General features: G+C 43.5%; 1 protein-coding gene across 1 annotated transcript; it reads right to left on the bottom strand.

The window, feature by feature from the left end:
• Window positions 1-40: 40 nt before the first annotated feature.
• On the bottom strand, window positions 41-18312 carry LOC103799071 (obscurin-like; the record flags this gene model as incomplete). The annotated part of the gene is made up of 18 exons (XM_009071366.1): window positions 41-82; window positions 1775-1897; window positions 2334-2501; window positions 2619-2729; window positions 4754-8372; window positions 9234-9311; window positions 9492-9537; window positions 10282-10434; window positions 10926-10952; window positions 11482-11654; window positions 11801-11878; window positions 13119-13179; window positions 13735-13935; window positions 14537-14613; window positions 15091-15256; window positions 15862-15893; window positions 17723-17835; window positions 18179-18312. Coding segments are annotated over 18 exons (5402 nt in total), but the record flags the coding sequence as incomplete, so codon positions are not given.
• Between the last annotated feature and the right edge of the window lie 164 nt (window positions 18313-18476).

Below are 18476 nucleotides of genomic sequence, written 5' to 3' on the forward strand. Positions count from 1 at the left end.
TGGTAAATAAATCCCTTGGGGAGATTTTTGGCATAGTAGCAGCAGTCAGCAATGTCAGAAGCAAGAGTTGTCCATTCCCCATCTTAACCAAGGAAAGAGAGAAAAGAGATCAGGACTAATTTAAGATGATTGCACTGGGTTGGGGTTTTTTGAGATTTAGGGGTTTGTTGTGTTTTTCTCCACATCAACTTTAGTTAGGTGCCAGGAATATGGAGAAACAGTGGAATCTTATAGAAGGAAGGAAAAACCAACTTACTATGGCCAGCTTTTGTACTTGGTGACACTCACTGTACCTGTGCTAATCTGGTTCTGAAATCAGCCCGTTTATATCTAGTAAGTCCAAGTTGTGTCAATATTGTGTCAGGGGAATGGTGAAACTTTCCTGTATTCTTTCTATCTAATTCATGCCACCAAACTCTAATGCATATATACATCAAGGACTCCAAACAGAAGCCTAGATAAATCCCTGAATTTTTTTCCCCTTTGACCTTGTCTTGAATCCAATTGAGACCATGAGGTGCAGGATTCCCAGACAGAGCTATCCACTAACACCCTCCTAACAAATTCAGCATTTAAAACTTGGGCAGTTTTACTCAGCTTGTATGAAACTCAGATGATTTCTCAAGGAACTGAAATTGTAGGTGCATTCAGGACTAATTATTCATAGGACTAAGGTGTGGAGAAGAAAATCACCAGCAAACATTTAATGACTATTCACTTCAGGTGATTCTGTGTCCCATATTTTGCTGTTGTGCTCAAGGCTGAGCTCAACTCCCTGCAACTGCCTGAGATTAAAGCCATCCTTTCATTCAGTCACTGGCAGAGAGCCTCAAAACATCAGACAAGCAGTAATTCACCATCCAAACTCAAGGTATCAATGGTCTTGCGGGGGACAGGTTGGACTGAAGTGTGTGTGTGTGTGTAGAAAGGAGCAGATACAGCTTAGAAACAGAGAAAAGTATGCAGAAGCGGCATGCAAAAGCCTATTGTCAAATAATGGATGAAACAAGGAATTTTTTCTTCATTATCTTAATCCTGTGTTTAGAGAGCAGGATTTTGCATATTCCTGCCAAATACACAAAAGACATGGGAGATTAAGGATGCTGTTTCCTGTTTTTCTTCGCAATTGGAACAACTTGAGTTTGTATGCTGCTCACTGTCTCTCCTACTGTTGTGTCAAAAAGAATAACAATAAAGAAAGAGGCATTGGAGGAAAAGTGACTGATGCCAGCTCCAGGGGCAAAAGGCAGAAAGCTGCTGCCCCTGTTCATGCTAATCCAGAAAGGTCTGGTTGGATATTTGGGAAACTAAGTGAAGGAACACGAAGCAGCTGAATCCAAAGGGCTGTGTTTTTGTGACTGCAGCAGGAGTTACTATCAGACATCACATTCATAATAACAACAGCAGAGCAGTCCCAAGAGAGACAGAACAGGCTTGGGGATTTGATTCAAAGTTTTTGTAACTAAACAGGAAAACTTCTACTTTTGACAAGGGCAGATATTGACAGGACAAGGAGAAATGGGTTTAAACTGAAAGAGATTTAGATGAGATGTCAGGAAGAAGTTCTTCCCTGTGAGGCTGGTGAGCCACTGGTGCGGGTTGCCCAGAGAAGCTGTAGCTGCCCCACCCCTGGATGGGGCTGTATGAATTTCATTCCTAACTCTAAACTAAGGAGTTAAATCAGGCTGTTTCTGAATAAAAATAACATATGCAGCTGGTGAGGATATCATACTGGATCATCTTTATCCTGCAAGGCATAAGGACAGCACTTTACCTTCACTCTTGCACTGGATAGTGTAATGAACAGGGGTGTTGGTTTCCACAGGTTTCCAAACCACCTGCACTGCATCCTTGTATACCTCCACGATGTCAGGTGGTGGAGGGCTGGGAGGAACCTCTGTTGACAGGAGACACAAACCCCAGTGACTGTTAGCAGTAGCACTGCTGTGATACAAAACTCTACATTCAGCATGTCTCAGTTACAGATATTACTTTTATATATATGACATATATATGTTTCATTTATATACACACACATACACACACATACCTAGTGATGAAAAAATTTAACCATCTATAATTTAAACTTAGTATTATGATTTTGTCTTGGAGTGGCTCTTAATCCATGAGAGAAAATAAAGAGTGAAGAAAAGGGAATGAACCCTACAATATATGCCACTTTACCAGACAAGTACTGTGGCTGTGAAATATATCAGGGGAGAGATTGCCCTCTGAGCCTATCTACAGAAATCTCAACTCACAGGTACTTACAGGTCACATTTTTGGCCAGAAGTACTTATAATGTCTATTTCTGTAGCTACTTCTTCTCTTACCTGCTTTTCTTATGACACAAGAAGTGGATGCTGAGCCCAGGGAGTTTGTGGCCACACAAGTGTAAATACCAAAATCATCAGCATTAACAGAGAGAATAGTTAACAGCTGGAAGTGTTTGAGTGTGGATGAGATGAGGATCCGGCTGCTGCTGTGGACAGGTATCCCATCTGAAAAGCAGAAGACGGGAGAGATAAATACCTGTAAATTGATACCAAGGTGTCTAAACCCCTCCTTGCACTCCTGTCCCAGAGGTTAGGGACTCTTTAGAGGGGTGTCAGTGTCACCTCTGAACCAGCTGGTGTGCAGGGAGGAGTGAGCTGCCGTGCGGCATGACAGCGTCACACACTGTCCGACGGCAGCAGCCTGGTCAATGAGCTCCTCAGTGAATGATGGGGCTGCAAAGAAGAGAAAAACCAGCAATTCAGAATAGCCAGGAGAATTATGTGGGAAAAAAATGCATGCAGGACATTGGAAAGCATTTTTATTTTGCTCAAGAACCTTTCTGGTTCATGCTTTGGCATTCCTTTGACCACTGGTAGGAGAACCCCCAGGCATTGAGCACACAGGTGCAGGAGCTCTGTTCAGCCCCATGTGACGGCTCATGCATCATAATTCAGATGGATCTTGGAAGGCCCACGGGCAATATCTTCATCACCCAGCCTGCTGGTACAGCTAAGGCAGCAGAACAGCTCAGAGCAGAGACAGCTCATGTCACAGCAAGAACGTTCCTCTGGCCAAGCCTAAATGTGAGGGCAAAACTAAATTATGCTCTTTCAAGGATTAGGAGATCAATTAGGACAGGAGGAAATGGTCTCCAGTTATAGCAGGGGAGGCTCAGATTGGATATTAGGGAAAAGTTCTTCATGAAAAGGGTTGTCAAGGATTGGAACAGACTTCTCAGGGAAGTGGTGGAGTCACCATCTTTGGAGGGATTTAAAAGACATGTGGATGTGACACTTGGGGACATGCTTTAGTGATGGCCTTGCCAGTGCTGGGTTAATGGTTGAACTTGATGATCTTAGAGATCTTTGCCAACCAAAATGATTCTATAACCATGACAGATAAAAGATGGATATGGGAGGAGGATAAAAACAACATAGTGCATCAAATCTGCTCATGTCTCTACAGGAATGGTTCTCCAGGGTTTTTCTCCATGGTGGGCAAGAGCTATCAGCCTCCCTCACATGCTTTTCCCAGTGTTTGCCTGTGCTCTGCTGAATAGTAGGGCAATAATGTGACCTCAGGAAATGCTCCTGATAAAGTCAAGGGGAAACTCATCTGGGCAAAAGGAAGTTCAGTCTTGCTGAAACACTGGGGCTGACCCATCATTTTTCATTCCATATCTCTAGCGGCATGTCTGGTCCTTATATATACATGCAGGACTGGAGCACAGGAATTCATAATTTCCTGTTTCTGCCTTCTCACCCATGGATACTGCTTTTATTCTCTTTCTATCTTACACCTAGATTGTATTCCTTTGCAGTGGCTTCCTAGAATGGCTCCAATTTACAAACAGTGCCATGACAAGAGAGTTTTGGTAGTTATGATATAAACAAGGAAGTTGGTTCATATTATGTGGGTTGGTCTTGGTCATCAAGACAATCATTGCAGATCCATCCTTAGAAACTGGCCTCACACAGCACTAGCATATATGATACTTCATAGTGATACTTCATGATGAAACAAACTGATAACTTATGCCATAGCAATACCTTTCTCCTTTGGCACGAGACTTGGTAACTTGAATGAAGGGAGTGCTGATTTCCTCTTCAGAGATCCTTCAGCGCCTATTAACAGCTCCTTTTCTGCTGCCTCACTTCTCAGCTCGCCAAACTCTGTTTTGGGAAAGGGTGAGAAGTCATTCCAGGCCATCCTTCTCCCCATGGCATCCATTTACAGAGACAGTTTTGCCATTCACACTTAACAGTTCAGCAGTCACAGGTTCTCTCATTAACCAGCCTTCAGTCATCAGGGAAGGCTGTGACAGCTATTACAAACAGAATGGTGTCCTGGAAGAACAGGGAGTATCCAGGGATGGCAGAGAAGAAAGGACTGATTCTGATGCCCAATAGTAGGGTGACTTCACCAGCTTCTCCCAGTCACTTTAGCTTTAGAGATTTACCATGGTCAGATGATAACTGTCACAAGGAAAGCATCACTCAGCCCTTCTGTGCAACCTCAGACAGGGGAATTTAAGCCCCTTCCATCAGCAGATTAACCCAGCTGACTGCACTGAAGTAACCTAGTAACAGAGCTAGTGGTGGAGCTGAAGAATGCTAGTTGCATAATCTGTCACTCTCAGTTTTGCAATCCCAGTCTAACCACAGCATCAGATATGCTGGGGGAAAAAGAAAAAGTCAGATTTAGCAGGGCCCAGTTACAGCAGCAAATCTGTGAAGGATCAGAATGAAATACTCACCTTCCTCTCCCTCTGGCTCAGGAGATGTCTTTCCTTTCAGGATTCTTGAAATATGGGCAACAGACGCTTTTACTTTCTTCTTCAGACTCTGCTCCACTGACTGCTCCATTGAATGAGACCTTGCATATGGCTTAAAGAGTCCTGGTTTGGTGTTGAAGGAGCTTTTCTGCTTACCACTGGAGTCCTTATGGGAGCTATGCTTTTCTTTATGACTCTCGGCCCCTTTCCCCATGGCTAATAAATTAGTTGCCTTTGAATCCTCAGATATTTCCAAACGGTTCTTCCTGTTCTTGTCCTCTGCCTGTTCCCTGATGCACAGTCTTTTATCCTTATGCAGATGTCCTGAAGGAGGGGACCTTGCCCTTTCACCAAGAGGTATAAACCGTCTACGAACTGGTTTGGGTGAAGGCTTCTTGTAGCACAGAAATTCAAATGGAAAATAGACAATGTCATACAAGTCAGAGAAATTCAAATAGGCAGGTTCCACCTCTGATATGTCAAATTTTTGAGGGCCACTGCCAGGACTGGGTGTTTCATCTGACAGGTCTTTGATTTTCACTAAAGAAACTTCAGGGTGTTTACCAGTGTCCTTGCTTACTGGACCTTGACTGAGTCTTTTCCCAGTATCCAGGCTCTCTGTTGAGGAAACACTCTCTCGGCTGGAGGTGGGGCTCTCAAACGCCAAGTCGTCCAGGTGTTCACATTCATGAGGAGCTGTCTGTGCTCCCTGTTCTTCCAGTACCCCTGACTCCTCACTCAGGACAAGATAGGGTTCTTCAAGGTCATCGTGCTCAAAGATTTCTCTTTTACCCCCTTGTACAGTAGGGAAGGAGGTGTTCATGGGTTCTTGGCTACCTGGGCCTTTGTGGAACATCTCTGTGGGAGGAGAAACGTGCTTTCTGCTTTCCTTCTCACCAGAAACTGACTCTGCCCAAACATTCATCTCTTCAGAGAGGGAAACCATCTCATCCACTAAGCCCTCCAGCATGGCAGACTCCTCATCACTGTAAAAAGAAGACCTATGATGTGAGACCTCCTGACTGTGATACTTGTGGAGCGACGGTGAGACAGCTTTTCCCGCATCAGATCTTCCACTTTGTAAGGCAACGCCTCCACCCTCACCATAAACCTTTGGATGTTCCTCACATTCTAGTTCATGGTCTGAAGCTGGAGCAACTTCTGGTTGTTGAGCAGTGAAGGCACTTGGATGCTCACCCTCCAGACCATCAGAAACCTCATCACTGGGTCTGGCAGCCCTGTGCTGTTCAAACACCTGATGTCCAGCTTTGGGGACAGAAGTAGCCACAGTCTGTCCAGTTGCTTGGCTTCCACTAGCTGTCACAATAGATCTCATCTCACTGTGAGGTGGATGTTGTTTTTCACTCTCATGGACTGAAGGGAGAACAGTGCTTTGAGAGGACACAGTTGTTGCCAGGTGTCTGCTTTCCAGAACAGCAGAAACCATGCTGTGACCTTTAGGAACTTTCTGAGGTTCAGCTCCTTCATAGGCCAAACTGGGAACAACCTCTGTGACTGCTGAGCTTTCACTCCTCAGAACAGCAAGACTGTCCTTGCTGTGAGCTAGCTGTTTCCTTTCAGCCTGCTGTGCTTCCTCGGAAACTGAAGTCAGCGTTGATTTTGGTGGTGGGACTTCTGGAATAGCGAGGTGCTCTCCCTTCAGGATGACTGATGCTGTGTCTGTGTGAACAGCAGCCTTCTTGTGTGCTTGGCTTTCACCACTATGGGCTGATGGTGGAGTAATTCCTGTAATGGCCGGTCCTTCATCCTCCAGCACAGCAGATCTCACCTCTTTATGGGTCTTCAGCTTCTGAAGAGTACCTTCACCAGCTGTGAGGGTACCTGACTGTTTCCCCACCAGGACAGTAGCTGCTGGAACACTTTGCCCAGGAAGTTCATGACTTTTGTCTTTACATACTGGAAGTGAATCGGTTTCTGTTTGTTCTGTCGGAACAGCAGAGGTTTCATGCTCCATGGGTTCAGACTCAGCAATGCTATGAGCAGAAGTTTCTTCATCTGAATGTTTCTGCCTTTTGTCCTTCCAAGGTGGAACTGGGGCTGTCCTTTTGATAAACAAGCTTCCACCTTTTTGGTCTGAATGGATGTCAGTACTGTGAGCAGACTCCTGGGGCAGACACACACCTCCTTTACTTGTAGGAGATGACTTGGAGGTGCTCTTTGACTGGGTGAGGGTTGAAATAGACTCTCCACTCTCCTGAAAAGCAGTGTCAGAGGCATAACGAGAGGAAGATTTACCCTCTGTGCTCTCATGTTTTTGATCTGATGATGTAGTTACATCTGAGAACTGGGCAGCTAGAATGGGGCTTTTCCCTTCCAAATCTTCAATGTCCTCCTCAATCTCAGTAGCTTTGGACTTCTTTAGTAAATGTTTCCTATTTTCACTCCTATGAGGTAACACTGGAAGTCTCTCTACCTGTTGCACAAAAGCAGTTGGGCACCCATTACCCTCACAATGTGTGGAAGGAGAGGTCTGCTTTCCTGAACAATCCTTGCTGGCTCTCCTAACATCCTCTTGCTTTGAAATGTCTACAGAACATCCCTTACCAGGCCCCATGGAAATGTCACAGTGGTCACTGCCTTCAGGACAACTTTCCTGTGACAATACATCAGAGTCTTCTTCCAAAATATCTTGTTCCCTCAATGATCTTGAGGCTCTCAGCCTGTAGTCATCCAGGGAACGGCTTCGGCTGGCACCAGCAATGGCAGGATGTGGTGGTTTCCGGGCAGTGTCAAATGATGCTGATTTGGTCAAGGATCCAAGCAGACTTTCCCTGCGATCGTTTCCTTCTTCTTCTTCTTCCAGTTCAAACTGCTCTAGAAGGGGTTCACGTAGACCACTGAGGGGAACCTTTGAATATCCAGCTTTCCGGAAAGTCCTTCTGGCTCTGTCCAGGTGCCTTCTGAACTCCCTGCCTGGTGAAGAAGGTGCCCTTGCAGGTAGCTCAGTTGCTTGGCTGTAGAAAGTGCTTTTAATGACACTCTGCCTAGGAACACAGGCAGATGGCTTTTCTGTCCCATCCCCAGCCTTTTCAACTCTCTCCTTATCAGATAAAGATGTGTCTGGTTTTCCTTTCTGATGCAGATGCAATGTGCTTTCTGTGGAAGTCCTCACTGATGAAGGCTCAGCAGAACCACTTCTTTGAGATGGCTCTGCTCTTTCATCTTGAAGACTGGGATGGAGCCCCTCCTCTTTCTCCTGTAAGATACTTGCCATGAGCTCTTTGCTTTCTGTAGGTGATGTACCCCCCACCTCAGCTCTCATCGAAGCATACTTCCTCCTCATGGGTTTTACTGGAGGGATTGCGATTTTGGAGTGCTTCTCTTCACTTGAATACTTTGGAGGCTCTTGATGGGTTGGCATGTCAAACATGGGTGAGTGCAGTTCAGGTGTAGAGCCAAAGTGCCTCTTCCTGGGGAAATTAGAGTTCTCATTGTCTGAAGAGGAGCCACTGGTACTGGATGAAGTGCTTTCCTCAATGAGGTGTCGGGAGATGGCCAGGGAGTTGTTGTCATGAGTCCTTTCAAGGATTTCTGGGATAGACCTCATTACCAGGATGGATTTATAGCACATTAAAGACCGCTGGGAAGCAAAACAAAATACAGTGCAATGAGATAGAAACATACTGGGAATATGGTAAAGCAAACATTCCAAAATGAACTCCTCTACTCTTAAATACCACACCTATGAGTTTAACAGCACATTGTCACCCTTTTGTACATGTCACCAATCCAGGCCTCATTTGCTCTCCAAGTCTTCCTCTTCCCTTGTTCACAGAGGGGAAACTAAATTAACTTCAGGGGACACACTTGCTGTTTTGGATGGGGAAGCGGGACCCTGCTTGAGATCTCTGAAGTCAATTTGGCCACCCAAAGCAGATGGAAAAGGAGTTTTTAATATAAAACATCAGATAAGAGACTTGCTGGAGTAAAAGTCTTTAAATCCATCGACTGTAATACAACCTACAGTGACTTAGGCCAACAGAAGACCTGCCATACTGTAGGAGTTTATCTGTTCTAACTCCTGCCATATGAGACATCTCAGTTGAAGTTGTGCACCTGGCCTTCCATTCCAGCTAGCAGAGAGCAACTGGTGTCTTCAGAAGGCAATCCAGTTATTTCAGAGAACTTCAAGAAAAGAATAATCTTCTTGGGACCTGTCTTTAATTCAGCACCGATTGCAAAGGCAGCTGAGGACACCTAACTTAGACACAACCTTGTGTCTTACAGGAACCTGCATGAGATCAGGTGGTTTCCAAGCGGCAAAAGCTTAGATAATTAATTCCTGACATATCCATCAGCCATACTCTCCTGGGTTTATTCCTCATTCCCAGACAAGCTGAGATCTCTGCTGAGCTGTGTCCTAACCCTATAGACTTTAAAAGATTCAAATGTAATTGAATATATACTGAAAAAGAACAAACATTGATTAAGGGCAACTCACCTGCCACTTGCTTCGAGCCACAATGAATTTGAGCTGCTTGGTATTAATGAAATGAGCTGCTTCGAGGGGGACATTATGCTGCAAGGAGGAATACGAAGGAAATAATTGGTTTAAAAAAATTAGCTTCATTTCCTGAGAAGTCTTTTATTAGAATTTATTCCTTACAAAATGGTTTAATTTAAGAAAGTTACAGTAGAACAAATGCTACAATCCCCTCATGGAGATTTAATGACTAACAAAGAACCAAGATAAACTTACCATGAACCACTTGTGGGAAAGACAGTCCAAAGCACTAGGCCTGGCTCTGGAAAGAGAAAAGATCAACATTTTAGTAGCAAGTCACTTCCAACAGCAACCACAAGATCTTCCTGAAGATGCCTTCTTCACATTGACACAGGTACACTTTGGCATGTGTCCTTAGGCTGCTGTTTGAGAGCTGAGAAGCCAAGAAGACAGACAGCAGCTCTCAGCCCAAGGTTTCCCTCCCTTGAGGTGAAACAGTCCTCCTTTTTCAGTCTGAGTCTCCCCACAGATCTTCAGGTAGACCCCATGGCCTGTTCATGGGTGTCCAGAGCAGCTCCTAGAGTGACTTTTTGCTTCTTTAGGTGGCCAGGGTGAAAAGAACTTTGGCAGCAGGCAGAAAGAATAGAAATGAAATTAAAAAGCAGTTGCCTGCAAACATGCCTTCAAGCATCCTTTTGTACTTGAAATTGCTTAATGAATGTGGTTAATGTTACTTAATTTTCACATAATTCCCTCTTTATCAGTCCTTGTTCCTCCCACTCCTCTATGCCTTTTCAGAAACTCATCTGCCTGATGCAGGCAGGGGGTAAAGACATCACCATACCAGAAACTGGTCAATTTGACAGATATCCAAGTTGTGGTTTTGCTAATGGGGATTAATAAAGAACAATCAAGGCAAAACACCCCACATCTCACTCAGCTTTCTACTTTTCAACACAACCACAGATCTGATGAGCTGAGAGCTGCCCACTGAGACACCAACATCTCTGCACATTGGCTGCAGGAAACAAAGAAGGGCACTCACGTGGGGTTCTGCTGTAGGATCCCTTTCATGAAGTCCTTTGCATCTTCACTCAAGTGAACAACATCAGGAATGGTCCAGGAGATTTCCCCATTCTGGATATTTAGAAGGGTTTTTCTGTCATTCTCCCCAGCAAATGGAGACTTGCATGTGAGGCTTATTTATTGAACACCATAAAATAAGAAGAAACAGACTTTAGACAGGAGCACAGATGCTTACGTGGGGTTTTGAAATACTTGAGGGACTTTGCGTGGGACTTGCAATGCTTGTGAGCAATGTTTTCCCTAACAGAGCATCTTTCACCCCAGCATTACATGGCACTTGACTGAATTATTTATCCCTGTTTCATAGATAAGGAATTAAGGGTTTGATTTTGTACAGCTGCCATGGACTGTTGGCTAAAACAGGGAAGAGGGAGACTGAACCTCATTCACTGCTCTCATTGCTCACTGCAAGGAGAGCAGCTCTCAGGTCATCAAGCAGGGAACTGACCAAAGCCCTGGGCAACCAGGAAAGGAGTAAACCACAAAAAGAATTGTTCTTATCCTAGAAGGACACAATACTATGCTCAAATCCCTCACTTCCAGGTACTGGAGGGCTCTGATAGACAAAGGGATATTGAATTAGTGTTTCCAAGATTCATTTACCTTAAATACGTGATGACTCCAACAGCCCTGGAGAGAAAGGGAACACAAATGTCAGGTGTCTGTCACTATTTATCTATTCTTTTCAAGCATGCAGCCCCTCTTCCTACCAGTAGACACCCTGGCACAGTAAGATCACTTTCTCATTTTTCCAAGGAAAATAAATCCCCAAGGCTATTGCTTTCACCCTTCAATTTTCTCCCCTTCAATATTTTTAAAAATTGTTGTCAAGTAATCCTCCATTTTTAAAGCACAGATAGAGGAGAGGACTCAATGCCTTTTCTAGGAAGTCCATTAGAATCATTCTCCCTAGCTGCTGCCTGTAATAGAGATCATCTCCTCTAAGATGCTTCTTTGGAATAAGTAGCTGTCAGAGTTCAATTATGGCTGAAAACAAATAGACAGAAGGAGCTTTAAAGAGCCCTGATGACTTTTGCATTCTCACTGTTCACTTTCACTTTCTTGTGTTATTATCACTGCTCCATTTACTTATTAACAGTAAATGGAAATTTAGGCCATTGAGGGCCTGAAAAAGCTTTTTAGGAAGATGACACATTACCAGATATCAGTTGCTTTTGACACTGGTGACTGAGAAACAATTTCTGGGGCAACAAACTCTGGAGACCCATATTTGCTGAACTGAGGCTCAAAGGGTGTGATCTTCTGAGCAAATCCAAAGTCACAGATCTTCAGGTCTTCCCTTTCAGGATAAACCATGAGGATATTCAGCGGCTAGTAAATGAAATAAAATAAAATGAGAAACTTTTCTTGAGAGCAGGCAATATTTTCAGTTTTAAGTATGAATAATTCAAACAGAGAATGCCTATGCCCTGGCCAACAAGAGGCTGTGAAAAGCCAAACCTGCCATTTCTCATTACCTTGATGTCCAAATGAAGAATGTTTCTGTCATGAAGGTATTTGAGTCCTTCCAAAATTTGCTTGATATATAGTTTGACCTAAAAATTGAATCAATTATTAAACAATTATTAAAGAGTAATAGTAAGTAGGAGGGTCCCTGATTCCACCAAGATTTTTAATATATGAGAGAGGGAGAGACTGAACTAGAAATACTTTTAAAACTAGAATAACCTTTTTGTATTAGTCCTGCAGCTGAAATAAGATGTGAACCAAACATCACAGAATCATTGAATGTTAAGGGGTTGTAATGGACCTTACAGATCATCTGGTCCCAACCCCCTGCCCTGGGCAGGGAAACCTCCCACCAGACCAGCTTGCTCAAAGCTTAATCCCAACTGGTTTTGAACACTGCCAGGGTTGGGGCAGCCACAGCCTCCCTGGACAACTTGTTCTGGTGTTTCATCAGCTTCACATTAATGAATTTATTCCTAATATCTAATCTATCCCAAATGTATAGTCATTGCTCCTTGTCCTAGCACTACAGTTCCTAACAAAGAGTCCCTTTCCAGCTTCCCTATAGCCTCTCCAGATCCTGGATGGTTTCACTGAGGTCTGGTTGGGCACTGGAACAGCTCCCCAGGGAAGTTGTCACAGCACCAAGACTGGCAGAGTTCAAGAGGCATTTGGACAATGCTCTCAGGCACATGGTGTGATTCTTGAGGATATCCTGTGCACGGTCAGGAGCTGGACTAGGTGATCCTCAAGGGTCCCTTCCAACTCTGATTATTCTGTGATTCTGTGATATTTGATAGGGTTAGCTGACATTTGATCTTTAAACATCCCTCCCACCCCAAACTATTCCATGATTCTATGATGTTCCCTCTGAGTATTCTAAGAAAAATCAAATTTACCAATAAATATAAGACATGCGGCTACTAGATGGGAGATGTGAAACATTTTAAACTTTGAGCACCAAGGATATAAAAAACCCCTAAAACCCCCATAATTTCAGGCTTTGGTTTGGAGATTGAAAGGGAGTGGAATGAAGCACATTTACAAGGCAATAAAGTGTTTTAAGTGAAGAAATGTGAGTGATAGCAAAGTAATGATGATAATAGAGCAAATATCATTTGTATTAGGCTGAATGCAATGCTGGTGGTCAAAATCACTTTGAGGAAGTTATTGCCCAAAGAAACTCAACTTAGCTAAATGGAAACACATTTTAAAGGCTGATTCTGCTTTGACAGATTATCACTGGTTCCAAGATATTCCTCATATTCCAAAAGTAAAATGCAACTGGAACCAACTCTGGGCTTTCAAATGAGAAAGAGAAATTACCTCTGCTTCAGTGACCACACTTTTCTTGAATAAACGGTCAAGGAGCTCTTCATTGGAGCATCTGACAATGGCATTAAGGGACAACAGAACTATGTAGAAAAGCTTAGTTTTACTGTGTAACCCCCTCTGTCAGCTGACAGCAGAATTCACAAAGTGAGCTCTGGCAATATGATGTGTATGTAGTTCATTAAATTCTCTGGTGAAGCAGTGTCCTTCTAGCAGAATTGGACTGCTTTAAACCTGTGCCTCCACAAGCAGGAGCTTGGTATCATTTGTGCTAAAATCTATGAGTTTTCTGCTCTGCACTGCATTTTCCTGGTACTCACCCAGACTGGATCTCATGGAAGCAGAATCCTTAACTTCCAGATATTTCAGACAAGAATTTTGGTGCTTAACAATTCATTCATACTTGTATATGCAAGTATGATTTTTTCAACCAGCAGAAGCACAGTACTTCAGTGAAGCTCTCAGAGCTGTGCTATCCTGCAGTGCAGTGCAGAGAGGGATTGTGCATGTCATTTTGTCTCAGGCAAAACCTAGAAGTGGTTAACTGCCAAGTTATTTAATAAATGAACTCTGCCGAGCCTCCTCAGACAAGCAGCACAGAAAAGGATACAACTCCAGAATCAAAATCAGTGTTTTTCTTGTTTCAAACTCATCCAGGAGCCTGGTAATCCGGTCGTGGGACAGAGAGGCAAGAATATCCCTCTCTTGATGCGCTCGAGCCTTCGTTTTGCTTCGTAGAGGTATGAATTTAGCAGCACAAGACACCCTGTTCCCTTTGTGTACAACTCGTTTCACAAAGCTGAAGCAGCCCCTGTGCAGGAATCAAAGGACAAGCCCTGTTCAGACTTGGTTCAAAGACAGAGGTCTTTGAATCTGCAGCAGGCAGAGAAGTTTCTATATCTTGGCCTTTGACAGCTCCCTTCTGATCAGCGCTTAAATTCACCAACATAAAAAGCTCATTGCCCTGTATGTGAGGAGCTGTTGCCCTCTCCTGGCTGTTTCCAAAGCGAAGCAACGTGTTCCCATCAAGGTTAAAGCTGTTTCAGGTGATACAGCCTCATGCTGACAAAGGCTGATGCTCATGGATCTCTTGGACTGACATGATGTTTGTACAAATGTCTTTGTAGGCTTGTGATGCTCACATTGCCAAGAAGCTGTACCCAGGGATCAATCCTGTGAGCTTCTGGCTGGTTCTTTTTATGATTGGAGCTACCTGGACATATGGGCTGTAGGTGCTCTCCCATTCTCTGCCAGAAACCTCAGGAAAGCATCCTCAGCACACCTGCAATGCGTTGAGCTCCCACTTCTGCCTGTACTTTCATCACAGCTAGGCCCACCTCTGCCTCAGCAGCTCACATGGGCAATTAGATATTCCCTATCACTGATGGTATAACATTGGAAAATTCATTTACCTTCCAATCTCCTGCTTCACCTCATAATGGGAATGGAGCTTTCTCCTGGTGGGCATTTTCTTTCCTTCTTGGTCTTTCTTAGCTTTGGAAATGAAGGAAAATATAAAGGTTAATATTCAGACAACAATGTTCTTGGTAATAGTGTGTGAAGTTATTACAGGGCAATTTAAGGTGGGAAAAATTACAGGGGTCCTCTAAACTTCCTCACACAATTAGGTGGAGCTGTTGGATAAGAGAACATGTCAATAAGAATTTTGGGGTTGCCCAGAGCAGCTGTGGCTGCCCCATCCCTAGAAGTGTTGAAGGCCAGGTTAGATGGAGCTTGGAGCAACCTGATCTAGTGGAATGTGTACATGCCCATGGCAGGGTGGTTGGCATGAGGTGATCTTTAAGATACCTTCCAACCCAAACCATTTTAGAATGCTTTTGTATAGGATCCTGCCCTACTGGCAATATACAAATACTAGACAGGAATACAGAGCAGATACCATATGGGTACCAGAACATGACTGCAACACATTACATGTTGCCATGTCTATGGAAGCAACTCCTGCAGCTAAAAGAGTGGCATTACCTTCACGTACAGTAAGTTCTGCTTTGCACAAAACTTCCCCTCCTGCATTTTTGGCAACACAGGTATAAACACCACCATCTTCCAAGGTAGCATTGTCCACAAGTAAGAAATACGTTGTTCCTTCCTTCCCTTGATGTATCCTGTTGCTGTCTGTCAGCAATGAAGTGCCCTGAAAGAATGACATGACATTTTGGCACTGGAAAAGCTAAGATGGAAACAGATATTTCTCCTGTTCAAGAATCAAGATGCAGGAGCACAGCTACAATGCAGATCTTTTTAGGTAGCAAACCTCATTAACAAAATACTGGCTGAAGAAGTTCCCGCGTCTCACTGTTCCCATTCAGGAAAGAATTCCCATACAGGCTTGGGAGGGATTACTAGTGCCACGCGGTTTATTCTTCAGCTCTCCCAGCACACCATTCCTGAGCAGTCAGCCCAAAGAACATATGGATCAGCTGCTTAGCTCCTGCCTGGGCTCTAGCTTGTTCTGATGCTTGTACTGCTTTAAAGTTATATGAGGAGTAGCTGAGGGAACTAGGGGTGTTTAGCCTGGAGAAAAGGAGGCTCAAGGGATGACCTTCTCCCTCTCTACAACTACTTGAAAGGAAGTTGTAGCCAGAAGGGGGTCAGTCTCTTATCCTAGGCAACTAGTGACAGGATGAGAGGAAATGGCCTCCAGCTGTGCCATGAGAGGTTCAGGTTGGAAATCAGGAAGAATTTCTTTACTGAAAGGGTTTCCAAGCATTGGAACAGGCTGCCTAGGGAGGTGGTGGAGTCACCATCCTTGTAAGTGTCCAAGAAGGGACTGGACATGACATGTAGTGCTATGGTGTAGTTGGCATGGTGATGTTTATTCAAGGTTGAGCTCAATGATCTTGGAGGCCTTTTCCAACCTTAATGGTTCTGCAATTCTCTATATATTCATAAAGGCTATGAAGAAAGGGACAGGAGGGAGTGTGTACAACACAGAAGGCAGATTATGAGTATTAGTAAAAGGTCCTTATGGAAGAAAAATGCAAGAAAAAGATGTATAATATGATATAATACAATAAATGTGAAGTAACGCAACCTATTCTTCCACATACAATGTCAGTCTCTGAGCTGTTCCTTATTACACAGGAGCAAACTTTGAGTTAGAGTAAATCACTCCACGGCAGCATCAACTCAGTGCTTGGTGGGAGTCAAAAAGTACCAGATGTTAGAAACATTTAGGGAAGAAATGAAGAATAAGACACAAAGCATCATTTAATAAATCTTTGGCTAGCTCAGGGTGTGGTACTGTTGCAGCAATATCCTTTCTATAACAGCTTCCAGATCAGGATTGACAGAGCAAGTTGGGGCTCCTCAGCCTGGAAGGGAGGCTCTAGCAATATGACATGAGCAACAGATTAGATAAACCTGTGGAGAGCTTTACTGTGGGTTAGTAAATAGATAAAAGTTCAGGTGCCTTATGATAACTCTGAACTGAAAATGTCAGAGCCTGCAAGCAAAGTGTTCCAGACCAGTCTGGATGGGACTTGGAGCACCCTGGCCTAGTGGAAGGTTCCCTACCCATAGTAGGGAGGTTGGAACTAGGTGATCTCTAAGGTCCCTTCCAACCCAAACCTTTCTATGATTAGATGAATATCAACAGGGTGTATAATCTATTCTTGCCTTGTTTTTATTCTTTCTAAGGTGTAAGATGGGTGCATGTGAGTGTGTGTGTGTGAGGGAGTTCTTTGCATTTCTGTGTGGTTTTTAAGTTTATTTTATTTGTCTGAGTAGCTCATGCTTGCACTTGCCACACAGAAAGAAAAAAAAATTGAATGAATCTCGTATGTACAAAACACTTAGCTGGACATAACAAGTTACAGACAATTGTTGTAGACCAACACTGACTTATTTCAGGGGCACAACAATATTCTAAGGAACAATAAATGATTCCTCTTTCCTTTTTATGGGATATTTTTTGTCCTTGTCACACTCATTTTACCAGTTAGTTGCAGAAAAGATCAGATGAGATGTTAGGAAGAAATTTTTCACTATTAGGGTGGTCAGGCACTGGAATAGATTGCCCAGGGAGGTGGTGGAGTCACCATCCCTGGAAGTGTTTAAGAGGCATCTGGATCTGATGCTGGAGGATGTGGTTAAGTGTTTAGGGGTTACAGTAGAGTTACAGATCTTAGTAGAGTTACTAAGATCATTGAGGGTGGACTCAATGATCTTAGAGGTCTCCTCCAGCCTTTATGATTCTGTGATTCCATGATTCTATACAGAGCCTGAAGTCACACTGACAACCAGAATAAATCACTCAATCCCATCCCTGCCTTCCAAACTGCAAGACACAACTCAGTGGTACTCAGGCAGGAACCAACCTCCCTTCCTGCTCATCTTGGTCCCCAAAACCACCTTGGTTGCCCTGTCTGCTAAAGGATCCACAGTAACACTGAAGACACCACAGGATAAGGTGCATGGGTGCTGGTTCCAGTGAGAACAACTAGTTCAATAAAGTCTGTAGACACGTCAGTGTAAGAGATGTGGGATTAAAGAGCAGAAGAAATTTTCTGTGGAACTACAGCATTACAGTCCTTTCTGAGGTTCTCACTCTCAGCCAGAGAAAAGTCTTCACTTACCTTAAACCACAAAACGATGGGCTGAGGGGTTCCTTCAATGACTGCCTGAAATTTGGCACGTTCCCCAGAGTTCACCTGCACATCCTCTATTGTCACTTGCATATAGGGAGGACCTAGTGAGACACAAGGGTTTGATGCATGTACAATGCCACAGTTTCATTCCTAGTGTGCTGATGTAGGCTGAGCTACTCAAATGGGATTTACAGAATTGGCCATTCAGGATATAACACTAACTTAATGTCAAATCATGATATACCACATATGTATTTGGATTTCTTTATACTGGCATTACTTTCAGGCTTTTTATCTTCAAATTAATCTATTCCTTTTTGTTGAATAAACAGTTACCACTAAAAAAATTCAGTATTTAAAAAACAGTCATCAGGAGCTGTTACCAAAAAAAGAAGACAATGACAATCATGGAGTGTGGGAGAAGGAAACAGGGTTTGTTCTTACTTGTTGGGGTCTTCTCCTCAGTCTTATACACACGAGTTCTTTCCGTGGTCTCAATATAAACTTCACTGTGTACATCCCAGACGACATCTCTCTCTCTTCTGTACCAGTCTCCTGTCCCTGTGTCTGGTGATGTTCTTTCACAAAGCCCAAGAGAAAAGATTATGATACAGTCACATAAAACTAGAGGAGCAAGATTGCCACTGCCATTGATCTGTGTGTTTAACCACCAGACAAAGTCATCCACATAAAATAGAAGAATAATTTTGGTTTGGAATTAATTAAATAATAATAATAATAA

This window comes from Acanthisitta chloris, unplaced genomic scaffold, assembly GCF_000695815.1.
Source record: "Acanthisitta chloris isolate BGI_N310 unplaced genomic scaffold, ASM69581v1 scaffold18433, whole genome shotgun sequence".
NCBI lineage: Eukaryota > Metazoa > Chordata > Aves > Passeriformes > Acanthisittidae > Acanthisitta > Acanthisitta chloris.